This window comes from Littorina saxatilis, linkage group LG2 (genome assembly GCF_037325665.1).
Source record: "Littorina saxatilis isolate snail1 linkage group LG2, US_GU_Lsax_2.0, whole genome shotgun sequence".
Classification (NCBI taxonomy): domain Eukaryota; kingdom Metazoa; phylum Mollusca; class Gastropoda; order Littorinimorpha; family Littorinidae; genus Littorina; species Littorina saxatilis.
The window spans coordinates 24849310-24862353 of NC_090246.1; the positions used below are offsets into that span (position 1 = coordinate 24849310).

Genomic DNA, 13044 nt, shown 5'->3' on the forward strand with positions numbered 1-13044 from the left:
ACAATGTTGCCTTCACCCCTCCCATAGGGTGACGGATGTCACAACTTCCTGTGTACACAAACTGATGACGTATTTCACAACAAAATGGCGCTGCCCATGGTCAACCTCTAAACTATCCGTATAGAATGGGGGCGTCCTCGCCCCCATAATAAAGGGGGCCGTAATGTTTGTAGGTAAGACAGAGTTGTCTTCCCTTGAATTATCTCCACCTGCACCTTCCCTTTGATAAAATGGGGCTAATTTGTCTACCCCTGAAAAAATCCTTTGGCGATCTTGCGATGTCATGTCATGTCAAGAAAGTTGACACTCCTGAGTACGCAATAAACAAAGGCAGACCATAGCAAGGGGGACTACCAGGGCGGTAATGTTTGCATTGCAGTTGTTTTTTGTGATGAGAGCCTGTTGCGGCCGCTTGCAATGTCAGCGCTGTCTCCCTCTCGGAAATGTCCGGTTTTTTGACAATTTTTTTGACAGACAGACAGACAGACAGACGGTCAGACCGACTAACCGACAGACAGACCAACAGAAGGACAGAGTGAGTTATAGAGCTGTTGTCACAGGTTTAAAAAAAAGTTGACATTAACAAAAACAGAAATCAACAACAACTTTTGTCTGGTTTTATAATATTATGGGAAAACATTGAAAGCAATTCATAGTAGTAGTACTACCACAACAAATACTCTCAAAGGGGAATTCCATGCCTAAAAGTTTGACAGTTTTTATTTAATCTATCAGAATCCCTACCTTCCAAACTGTGATATGCCCACGTTTCAAACTCTTCATGTATATGAATAAGATTAAAAGTTACAAGCGAGATCGGCAAAACACTGTCAGTCCGGAAATTTCCGTTCGTAGCGATCAGTGCTGAGTGTCTCTCAAAATCGTAATCACTTTCAGAACATCACAATCCCAATTCACGATGTCTTTGAGTAAAGTGTAAAAAAAACGAAAAAAAACAACAACCATACACACAAAAAACAAAAACAAACAGAAAATCCACATTTGTGGCTTTGGCTGTGTGATAGTCTAACTGAAATTACTATTCCAACTTGGACCCAAATTCCAACCTTGCGCACGGCCGATTCTAGAATGGACCAGCAACAAGGGTTTCATTCTAGAATGGCACCCCTGTACTTGCGCAGGGTTAGAATTCCAACCTGGACCCGGTCCATTCTAGAATGAAACCGGATTCTAAGAACGCGCAGAACATATATGCTCGCCCACCGAGCGCTGCGTAATCCAAGATGGCGGCGGTATTTACACTGCGATGCCGTGTAGCGTGTTGCGATCTTCTCGGCGTGGTTTTCGACGTAACCCGAGGGATCCACCGGCAAGGCCGGTTCAGGGCCGGACTACCCCAGCAAAATTTCCCATCATAACCACGTTCTCTCTGACGATTTCACTGACCGAATTGTCTACTAGTTTAAGAAGTACAACTTTTTTCATATCTCGCAGCAATCGTGCTTTCTTCGTCTCCTTCGTGAAGCGATTTGCCTCGTTGTGAGCCCGTTGCATAGACCAATCCAGAGCGACTTTTCTCTGAGCGTGCTACTGTGATTCTGAGCAACGCGTGGCAGTTAACAGTTCCGCGGCCATTTTAGATCTCGCACATGCGCACTTCTTTCATCGCGAGCAGATTCGACTTATTTCCTTTTCCGGGTGATGCGCATATCGTTTTTCGGCATGTTTATGTCTTTTTCCTTTTCCGGTTGATTTCACCGCATGCGCAGATCGTGTTATTCGCCCACGGCGTTTCTACGCAAGGGACACTACTCCGGCGCACTATTCCACCCGTTGAAAGGGGGAAACATTTTCTTCAGTACAAGTAGTCTTTATGAATAAACAATTAACAAGAAGGACGTTGTAAATTCATTCAATGCAGATAAAATAAGAAATATGTTTGACGAACTTATTCTGTTCTTATTCACATGACAAAATATGTGAAGATCGAGAGCTGTTATTAAAAAACCGTGTTCCAGGCAACTCGCAAACGGATAACCGCTGTGTATTTCACCACAACCCAACGCAAAGGAAACATGACACACTAATATTTAAAAAATCAACTCGTGTAAATCTGGTACGACACAGCAAGCCATGTAGTATTCTCTACATCTTGCATGACTAATTTGTATGAGCTGTGATTTATTGCGCTTACTTGTCGAACAGATGTTGTGTATTCTGACACAGTTATTATTCTGAAGCAATACTAGAACTGAAATAAAAGATACCATATTCTAGATCTATACTGATTTTTCTGTTCAATGTCTGAATGTCAAAAATATTTGTGTTTAATTTATTCCTTTCTTTTATATCAAATAATGAACCTATTCTTGCACTATGTCTTCACATAAATGAACAACTAACCTGAGGTTTGGATCGGGGACAATATCCGTAACAGATTTAACAAAATATAAGATAGTAAATAAGATCTATAAGAACACATAAAACAACACAAAAATCTCCTTGTAAACATAACCCGAACCACACACAAACAAGAGGCGAAGCCTTCAAGGCTCACGTAAGACATCGACAAACAGTAACACAAACTCAATCACTCCGTCACACGTACACACACACAGTAAGCATAGGTGACACGGTGCAAGAGTGCGAGACACTAGATCTAGATCTGTCTGTCTGTAGCCTACTTACGGGGACACGACTGCCAGATGGCCAGATCGACACTGCGCTTTCGACAGCGCTTCCTCGTGCAGACACTGGAAACACGCTGTGCAGATTAACCTGCAGGAAATCTCCTTTGGTATCTTCTTTATCTATTTTTCTGGAGCTACGAAACCGAACAATGTGAAATCGTCTTCTCCGAATCAGCAAACTGCAGCTCGGTGATAACTGTATCTATACAACAATCCTTCACGCGATCTGACCTAACCTTGACCCCTGACCTGGTCTACATACCACACACGACACAAACCAGTCAGCTGTTTTTACCCCCCCCCCCCCCCCCCCCCAAAAAAAAGAAGAAAAAACCACCACCCGTTTTCTTTGGATACACACTTTAACTACATACGTGCCGACAAAATGTTGATCATTGCTTCAATACTTTGAAGCTGTTGCTTGAATAATAACCAGGTAAAATTAGTATTTCGGTGTTCAGTCAAATGTTAGAGTTTCTACCACAGACATACATACGCACGCACGCACGCACAGACAGACAAAAGTTAGCATCTTACGTGAGCCAAAAACACCAATACTCATAGTCTCGACCAGCCCTACCGTGACCGAGATTTTGCGCATACTCTCCTCGACGGGAGAAAAGAACATCAATAGAATTTGGCGTAAGCTTATTTCAGAGTGACGTTTTGTCACTAGTGACATCATCAGCTCATAAACTGTTTGTTTGGATCCCGATCAAGACCTGCGCCGCTACACTCTTTCTCTCTCCCCCTCTCCCCCTCCCCTTTCTGCAGCAGTTCCATCACTGCAAACCCTTTTGTAAGTAGACTTTGATTGTATAGACATCTTAATTCGTGCCATGAACTACTTCACAAAGTTTAAATGAGCTTTTAAGTTGAAAGAAGCTTTTTGAAGTACGCATGTCTTCTGCTGATTTCGAAATTTTCTCACAACATTAGGCTATACAGAATGGGTGTTCAGTTGAAAAGTTGTTCTCTTGAAAATCACGTAAATTCCAACCAAAAATACGACGGCTCAAATGAATTTCAAACATTCGTAGGTCATAGCACTTGTCTGTGCGTATTGCTGTCTGTCTGTCAATGTCAATTGTCATGTGTGTCGGTCTGTTTGTCCCGATCTGTTTCTGTTTGTGTTTCTCTCTCTCTCTCTCTCTCTCTCTCTCTCTCTCTCTCTCTCTCTCTCTCTCTCTCTCTCTCTCTCTCTCTCTCTCTCACACACACACACACACACACACATACACACATACCGCACGGTATTTCTGTCGATCAGTTTAGCTGGCTAGTAACTGCATACCGTCCTGGCCTGTCTGTAGTGTATGTCTGTCTGTCAGCTTGTCAATCTGCTTATCTACCAGCCTGGTTTTTCAGGCGAGGGATTTATTTTCCAGCCAGCTGTGTGCAGACAATCGTTGGTTTCCGAACGCCCTCTTAAACATGCATGCGCTCAACAAAAATCCCAAGCTATCAGCAAACGCAAAATGGGAAAACACAAATACACGCGTGTACCATCATCATCATCATCATCATCATCATCATCATCATCATCATCATCATCATCATCATCATCATCATTATCATCGTCATCGTCATCGTCATCATCCTCGTATCTCGATATATAGTTTCACAAGAGCCTCGGACTAGCCGATCGAATACCGGTGCAATTCAAAATTACCAAACCCTGTCCTCAGACTATTACCAATACTTGTCCCAGTGTAGGTCATTTAATTAGTCCAAAGAGGATTTTCAAGTCGAATATCGAGTCAGTCACTGAGTCAGTCAAACAAGCAACTCTCCTTCTGCTTAGTTTCTACCAGACAAAGAAAACCAGACCGCCAGTCAGCAAGAATGGCGGGTTCCAGCGAACCTGATCTGGACAAAGATTGCCGTGCCATGTTTATGATGTGTGTGGAGAAGTGCGTGGGCAAGGAACTGCCCATTACAGAGAAAAGCATCTGCAAGTCGAACGCCATCAACAAGCTGCTGAAAGAATGCTTCGACCCCAAGATCGCTAACGCTGTGGATGCCACCATGTACCCCAAGCTCTGCGATAAGACTACGTGAGTGTGCTAGTTATTACAACCGTGGTACTTAGCTGTGGATGTTTGGGGTATATATGCGTATTCTTTTTCCGTTGCCGTGGATATCAACGGGCGTATAACGTCACAAACACATAGTCGCACACAGGCAGGCAGGCAGGCAGGCAGACAGGCAGACAGACGGACAAACATACAAAGTCATATATGTCTCCCCACCCCCTCTTTCACTCCCTCCCTCACCCACCTCTCTCTCTCTCTCTCTCTCTCTCTCTCTCTCTCTCTCTCTCTCTCTCTCTATATATATATATATATATATATATATATATATATATATATATATATATATATATATATATATATATATGTAGGTTACACACTCCGAGTTCTGATTATCTTGCATATTTACCCTCGATATTCAGGACGAGGTGTGTAAGCTATTTATCCCATTACTCCGACGTTTTCATTAAAAACACTTACTTTTTCCACTAAAACCTGCCCGTGCATGTTTGCAGCTTGTCGAAATTCATGTCAATGAATTCATGCGCAAAGCTAGTTCCCATTTGTCAGCATAATGGACGGCGTCATTCGACTTGTATGTGGACATTCAGTCATTCATATTGCTTATAAAAAAGGTCTGCTATCTGCTTTTACATTTTGAAAGTCATTTTAAAATATCCCTGTGTATATTTGACATCGGCTTTCGTTATTATACTCAATTCGGCATACCGGGTTTATATTTTACCAGAATTGCGCACGATAATGGCAGCGCAACAAATTCAGTTCAGGCCGTGCTGGTTTGATCGTTGACCCAAGTCAGTTCGCATGCAGTGTTCCTGTTTGTCAGTCGGGGATAGAAATATTGGCTGTCATCGCGCTGTTCTGTTTTGGTTTTCACACGTGGATCACTTACATATTGATCAGTCGTCGGGTTTAGGTGAGCCAAAGCTTCAATACTTCGCCTGTTGTAGACGTTAAGCAATAAAGCTTGGAAGTCGTATGTCGGCACTGAGAGTCGGTCGCGGTACATCGCTTTCTACTTTGTCCCGGTCTTGAGTTTGAACACCTAAGATTGGATACATCTAACACCTCACAGCCTCCTCTCTTCCCCATATATCTTAACTGTATCTCCAACTTCTTTTCGTCTTCTTCTTTTCATTTTGGTGCCACTCCCTCATTTGTCTCTCAAACCCCGCAGTTGACTCTACTCGGATTCACACAAGCCCGTCTAGCAGACGACAGTTCGAACAGTCTTGAACAGCACGGTTGCAAGCAGATTCGGCTATCAATCGAAGCAATACACTTAAAGCCACAGCAAATAACCAAATGAGAAAACCTAACGTTTGATTTGACTTCATGGTGAGTCTTCTGATAATTTTTGAGTCACTTGAGAAAAAGTGACTCTATGTAATCGGTCAGTGTTAGTCTGTCCGGCCGGCCGGCCGTCCGGCCGGCCGTCCGGCCGGCCGTCCGGCCGGCCGTCCGTAGACACCACCTTAACGTTGGACTTTTCTCGGAAACTATCAAAGCGATCGGGCTCATATTTTGTTTAGTCGTGACCTCCAATGACCTCTACACTTTAACGATGGTTTCGTTGACCTTTGACCTTTTTCAAGGTCACAGGTCAGCGTCAAAGGAAAAATTAGACATTTTATATCTTTGACAAAGTTCATCGGATGTGATTGAAACTTTGTAGGATTATTCTTTACATCAAAGTATTTACATCTGTAGCCTTTTACGAACGTTATCAGAAAAACAAGGGAGATAACTAGCCTTTTCTGTTCGGCAACACACAACTTAACGTTGGGCTTTTCTCGGAAACTATAAAAGTGACCGGGCTCAAATTTTATGTGAACGTGACTCATTGTGTTGTGAATAGCAATTTCTTCCTGTCCATCTGATGCCTCATATAATATTCAGAACTGCGAAAGTGACTCGATCGAGCGTTTGCTCTTCTTGTTTTGGCGTTGGAATGGATCTCAACGGGTTTCTAGCTACGACAACTTTTCCAGAGTTATGCACCGCAGGCATGCCTTCGACAATCGATGTCAGTTTCAGATTGAGTTTTCGAACTACCAGGTGACTGGGTTGTGTTTTGATTGCGCTCTCTCTGTCTCTCTGTCTCTGTCTCTGTCTCTCTGTCTCTGTCTCTCTGTCTCTGTCTCTCTCTCTCTCTCTCTCTCTCTCTCTCTCTCTCTCTCTCTCTCTCTCTCTCTCTCTCTCTCACGGTTCTGTGTAGATGGCTCTCTCACGGTTCTGTGTAGCGGATGGCTGTCTGTAAAAATTAGGGAGTATCGTCCCTTGATCCCACCCGCGATACTCGTTGAACATGCTTTTGACCATGTAGTCGCTTCAGCCAGCGAAATATCTCGACTCCGCTCTTTAAATTCATGCAGAATGTGTGTATCGTATGAAGTATTCTTTATTTTCTCAATATTGACACGTGTAGGCCTGTGCCTATACGTGATATTGACTTTGACACCACAAAATATTTCAGTCGTGTTGAAAAAAGTAGTCCCTCTGTAAACTCTGAATATGCAGATGACCTCTAATAAATTATTCAATTGTACTCTGAAATCAAAGACAATGACCAATGACAGTTGAGATCGAAACTCGGTTGTGATGGGATATCCATATTGTTGTGATGGAATATTCAGAATAATCACCTCCTCAGCTAACAGAGACAAAGAGGCAGGTCATGGGATAAAATATATTTGTCATCATTTTCACGAGTTTTCATTCACAAACACCTGGGAAATAAAAGTATCATGTTCCTCATGCAATAAATCGAGGTGGTGAATGGGTTTGAGCTTTCAGGTGAAACGTGGATTGTCAAAGTAAAAGCCAATCAGGCTGATTGTTTGATGTGTGGAACCATCGCGGCTTTGGATTTGTGTTTCCGAGGACAACGATTGTAAGCATGCACTCTCAAAGACCCAATCAATGTTGATAATTACCGCGGCGACTCATGGTCAATTTGCAACTTATCTCTGTAATCGCAAAATCCACAACGAAAAGTCATAAACACTTAAAAAGAAAAGAAATATGCTCAAGACAACACTTACTGAACTCACACGTATGATCGCAGCTCTGTAAATTTTCAGACTGGAAGAAAAGCGTCAACAAGCTACGTTTGACGTCACATACAAGGTTGACGTGTTATCTCGAGCTACTGTGACGATGCTTTGTGGCCCGGAGTTGGATTCTAAAAATTCGTCTCCCTGTGGGTTATTGTGCATTTTGTTGCACAACCAAAATGATGACAAAAACGATGTTTGGTGGTTTGTCGTCAGACCAGCATTTTGTTGTTGGTCCTCGGGGAACCGCGGCCTTCGGCCTTGGTCAATAAAGATTAAACAAAAGACGATATGGTCCCCTTTGACCAACAAAAAAGCTGGTCTGTCAACAAGCCACCAAACATCTTATAATATTATATATCCGTGAACAGGCAAAAGTATCATTCTAATGTCTCTTCACTTATTCGTAAGTACTTTAACACATTTGTTTATGCCAAAGGTTTGCATAAAGATACAACACTTAACCCTTCGGACAGAATACATAAACAATATGTATCGCAACTATATGAATTCGAAGATCAATAGAGAAGATACACTAAGATTTAGACATCTTCATGCTCATGAACTTTTGATAAACATTCTGACAACCTTCTTCGATGACAAATTCTCTCTCTGTCTCTCTGTCTCTGTCTCTGTCTCTGTCTCTGTCTCTCTCTCTCTCTCTCTCTCTCTCTCTCTCTCTCTCTCTCATTCATACACACATACACACACACACACACACACACACACACACACACACACACATGGTGGAACAGAACGAATGTGCCTCTTGCCAATTTTTGAGTCACTTGAGAAAAAGTGACTCTATGTAATCGGTCAGTGTTAGTCTGTCCGGCCGGCCGTCCGGCCGGCCGTCCGGCCGGCCGTCCGTAGACACCACCTTAACGTTGGACTTTTCTCGGAAACTATCAAAGCGATCGGGCTCATATTTTGTTTAGTCGTGACCTCCAATGACCTCTACACTTTAACGATGGTTTCGTTGACCTTTGACCTTTTTCAAGGTCACAGGTCAGCGTCAAAGGAAAAATTAGACATTTTATATCTTTGACAAAGTTCATCGGATGTGATTGAAACTTTGTAGGATTATTCTTTACATCAAAGTATTTGCATCTGTAGCCTTTTACGAACGTTATCAGAAAAACAAGGGAGATAACTAGCCTTTTCTGTTCGGCAACACACAACTTAACGTTGGGCTTTTCTCGGAAACTATAAAAGTGACCGGGCTCAAATTTTATGTGAACGTGACTCATTGTGTTGTGAATAGCAATTTCTTCCTGTCCATCTGATGCCTCATATAATATTCAGAACTGCGAAAGTGACTCGATCGAGCGTTTGCTCTTCTTGTTACGTCATGGTAGAGAAGATCTATTACCTATATCGTACACGTTCTTCAAAAATAACAATTGCTGCTATTACGAGTGTGTCATGAAGTAACATTTATAATGGTAAACAGAAAACTAAAACTAAAATGACAGTTCCGTAGACCGTGCCTGTCACCCTAGCTGGCTACCTGCTATCCTTCCTTCTGCATGCCAAGCGCATGCTGACCTGCCTGTCACCCTGTCTCTTGACCTTCTTATCCATCTCGCCGTCTGTCTGTGTTCACAGGAAGAAGCTGACGGTGGATCAGTTCGTCAACCAGCTGCTGCCCCTGCTGGCTCAGCACAAGGTGGTGGAGTCCAAGAAGGCAAAGAACCCCACCACGGATGATCCACTCGTCAAGGAGGAGCTGGAGAAGGTGAAGCAGAAGATCGCTGCCAAGTACCAAGAGTGGATCAGTGCTGATGTAAGTGATCCATAATTGCTAGGTGGCATGACAGGGCCGGACCTAAACGGGGGAGGGGGGGGGAGGGGTCATGAAATATAACATTAGGGGGGCTTTGCACCCCCGACCCCCCCCCCCCCTCTCCCCTACGTGGCGCCGCCCCTGCACCCAAGGGGCCTCGGCGGCCCCTGGACCCCTGCCTCATTTTTGGAACTCCCAAACCCCCCCCCCCCCCCTTTATACTTGATCCATTCCTGTATGAGGTAACATCTTGCCGCTCAAAACTATTGCTGAAACTTTTTTCTGTTGGTGCATGAGGTTACATTTTGCTCGAATCGAGTGCAGGAGAAAAAACGAGTTTGGCAGGGTATCATGTTACATCTTGCGCGAATCACGTACTATAGAATATATCTGTCTTAGCAACAGCTACTGAGCTAGGTTACATCTTGCATAATAAATCTAGTGCTGAAAATATGTCAGACGGTGCATCAGCTACTGATCTTGGTTACATCTGGCTGCAATCTAGTGCTGAAAAACTGATTTAATAAATCTACCAGCTAAAATCTAATTCAATCCCCCCCCCCCCCCCTAAATAAATCTACCAGCTGAAAATATGTCAGACGGTGCATGAAGCTACATATTGCTCGAATCTAGTGCTGAAAAATGTCAGTCGGTGTATCAGGTTACATCTTGATCGAATCTAGTGATGAATAAGGCTTTAGACTGGACTCGACACCGTTTGAAAATGATAACAGATTTTGTACAATCCCCTTGTGGATTCATTTTCGTTAAATCGTGCTCTATTGTTTTGCACTTCCATGAACATTGCCGATTTGCAAGGATACCGTCGACAACGACGACGAGGATGACACGAAATAAAGAGAAGAAGAAGAAGAAGAAGAAGAAGAAGAAGAAGAAGAAGAAGAAGAAGAAGAAGAAGAAGAAGAAGAAGAAGTAGAGGAGGAAGAAGAAGGTGGTGGTGATGATGATCTTAAAGATGGTATACCGAAGGCGCCATTTTGGAAAGTTTTCTGACGATTTGGACCTTGAAAGGGTCAAGGGACATTAGCCGTACTATAATTTAATAAAAATACCTGCAATGATTTGCCCAATACTGCTCCTAAACTATGCCAAATAAATAAATGAAGTTTAATCAGCGAGCGGTTTGCATCGCACAGCTCTTCTGTCAGGAGGCCGGACTCAGTTCCGGTCGTCATCATTATTTATTTAATTCTCATAGATATCCATTCGTCAAAGCAAATTAAGACCGTTGGATTGAGGAAGTCAAACCTACAGTCTAGCTAACGCATGCAAATTCCGTGCAATACAGGGCTAAAAACAGAAATAAACACAAAAGTAGTGGCTTATTGTCCGTCAGGTCTTAATTGCCTATATTGGACATGAATTGGTTTATACGATTCGAGTTTTACGCCCACACGGCTTTTTGATGTTTGCGTGTTTAGGTGGTATCAGCCATCTGCACTTATGGTAGAATGACCAAGATCTTTAACGTGCCATTGTGGTGACACGGGGGTGGGAGATGGATACCGTCTCTGAGTCTGCACATAAAGTTGACCCGTGTCCGTCCCGGCCCGGATTCGAACCAGCGACCTCTCGATCACAAGTCCAGTGCTCTACCACCTGAGCTACCCGGGCCCCCGAAATAAACACAATGTACGTTGGAGAATATAATGGTCGGCTACGACTACCAAAAACGATACAGATTTGAAACATAGAACGCTCAAGCACTAATTCTCCGGGTGTGTTGTCATCTATTCAACTCCCAAAACGAACTCTGTAGCTCTCGGCTCAATTTCAAATCTGTATCTCCAGGAATAGCGCGTGAAATACTCTGGGTCGAAAGGTAGGACGAATACTAGGACTAGGAGTCACGCAAAATGCGTCACAATGAGAATTACTGTCTGGGGATTCCTGATCAAAACACATCCATTTTCAATGTGAGCACCTCAGCGCTCAATCGTTTGTTTTAAGGTATTCCTGGTATGTGGTCACATAATTACAACCCCCAACTTAACCTGAACTGTATAGGTCTTGGGGCGGTTTGAGACAGTTTTCTTGTTAGATATAATCTCTTTAGACGACGGAAGCGTTGCTGAAAGCACGAGGGAATCTGTGCAAGGAAACGCGAGAAGCACTGCCCCTTTCACGGACACTAGTGGCAACGATTAACTAGGATGATGGTGTATGTTTTGTACAGAACAAGCCCAAGAATGCAGCAGTGGTGGACCGCCTGACGGACGTGAAGGGCTACACGGGGGCCCACAAAGAAAGGTTCGACGCGGAATCCGGCAAGGGCAAGGGTATGGAAGGCAGAGTCGAAAAAACAGATAACTCGGGCTACGTCGGCAACTACAAAGGGGCTGACACTTTCGACAAAACCCATTGAGCTCTGGGACCTGCGGGAAAACCTTCTGGGCTCTGAAACGTGGGGCAACTTCAATGAGCTCTAGAATGTACGGCAAACTCATTAGGAGCCCTGGACACTTGCTAAAAAGACTTTTCATGTCTGAGACTGGCGGCAAAACCCGTTCAATCAGACAGCAGAGCACATCCTGCAGGCTTGTCCATACCACAGTGCTCTGAGGGACACCACCTGGCCAGAGGAGACAGCGCTACAAAAGAAGCTATACGGCCCCAAAGAGGACTTGGAGAGGACAGCACGTTTCGCCCTGCAGTCCGGACTGACGATCTAACAGCGAACGACAAGAAGAAGAAGAAAAAGCTTTGAAATTAATAGCAAAATGAGCCTTTCATCTTTACTCAATTAGCAGGCGTCTTGTGTTTCGAAAAAAACCTGATTTTTGGCCTTTCATCCTTACTCAAAAGTAGCACTGACCTGTCGCCGGGGCGTCATAATTGTTATTAAAAAGAAAGAGTTCTAAAAGGACTTGACGAAGAAGTGTTGCAACTGTACAACCATGATATTCTGGACACTGATGACGTTGATAGTGTCTCTTAGTCTGACAGACATCCAGCCGTGTCAGCTGCTGCCATATCCAGTCGCGTGGACGTTCTCATTCCTGCTTATGATCAACTACACTCTAACTTCGCTCCCAATCCTATACATGCCAACGCTCAGGCTTTTCTTTCAGACTTTGCGTCAGTAGAAACCGTGATGTCAGAGCCCGATGACGTCATGACCGTTTGCTATGTGACTTCTAGCTAAACCTTTCTTTTCCAGTGTGCGCAGCCTTGGATCGGGATCCACGACAACTTGTGTTTTGTTTTATTTTGTTTTTCTTAGTGTTGTTTGTTATCATAATCCGCAATTGTCGACTTGCTCTGCATTGTCGCTCAAAAATATCGTACCTTCTTCGTGTATGCTAGCTTCATTACCAAATAGAAATAAATGTCCATAACATCAGAACAAGCTAATAAAGATAACGAACGATCGTAACTGTGCTCCGGAGCGATTGTGTGTGTGTGTGATTGTGTGTGAATGCGAATCTGTATATATAGCGGATGTGCTGCCGTGTGACTATATATATATATATATG

The 13044-nt window shown here is 43.5% G+C and overlaps 1 protein-coding gene across 2 annotated transcripts; it reads left to right on the top strand.

The window, feature by feature from the left end:
• Window positions 1-3327: 3327 nt before the first annotated feature.
• LOC138958572 (tubulin polymerization-promoting protein family member 2-like) lies at window positions 3328-12939 on the top strand. Of its 2 annotated transcripts, none has more exons than XM_070329771.1 (4): window positions 3328-3450; window positions 4456-4708; window positions 9370-9547; window positions 11745-12939. In XM_070329771.1, the coding sequence occupies exons 2-4, from the start codon at window positions 4497-4499 to the stop codon at window positions 11931-11933; spliced, it is 579 nt and encodes a 192-aa protein (XP_070185872.1). In that variant the 5' UTR covers window positions 3328-3450; window positions 4456-4496; the 3' UTR covers window positions 11934-12939. The 2 variants fall into 2 exon arrangements, with proteins under 2 accessions (XP_070185872.1, XP_070185873.1); XM_070329772.1 differs by having other exon boundaries at window positions 4466-4708.
• Window positions 12940-13044: the final 105 nt, after the last annotated feature.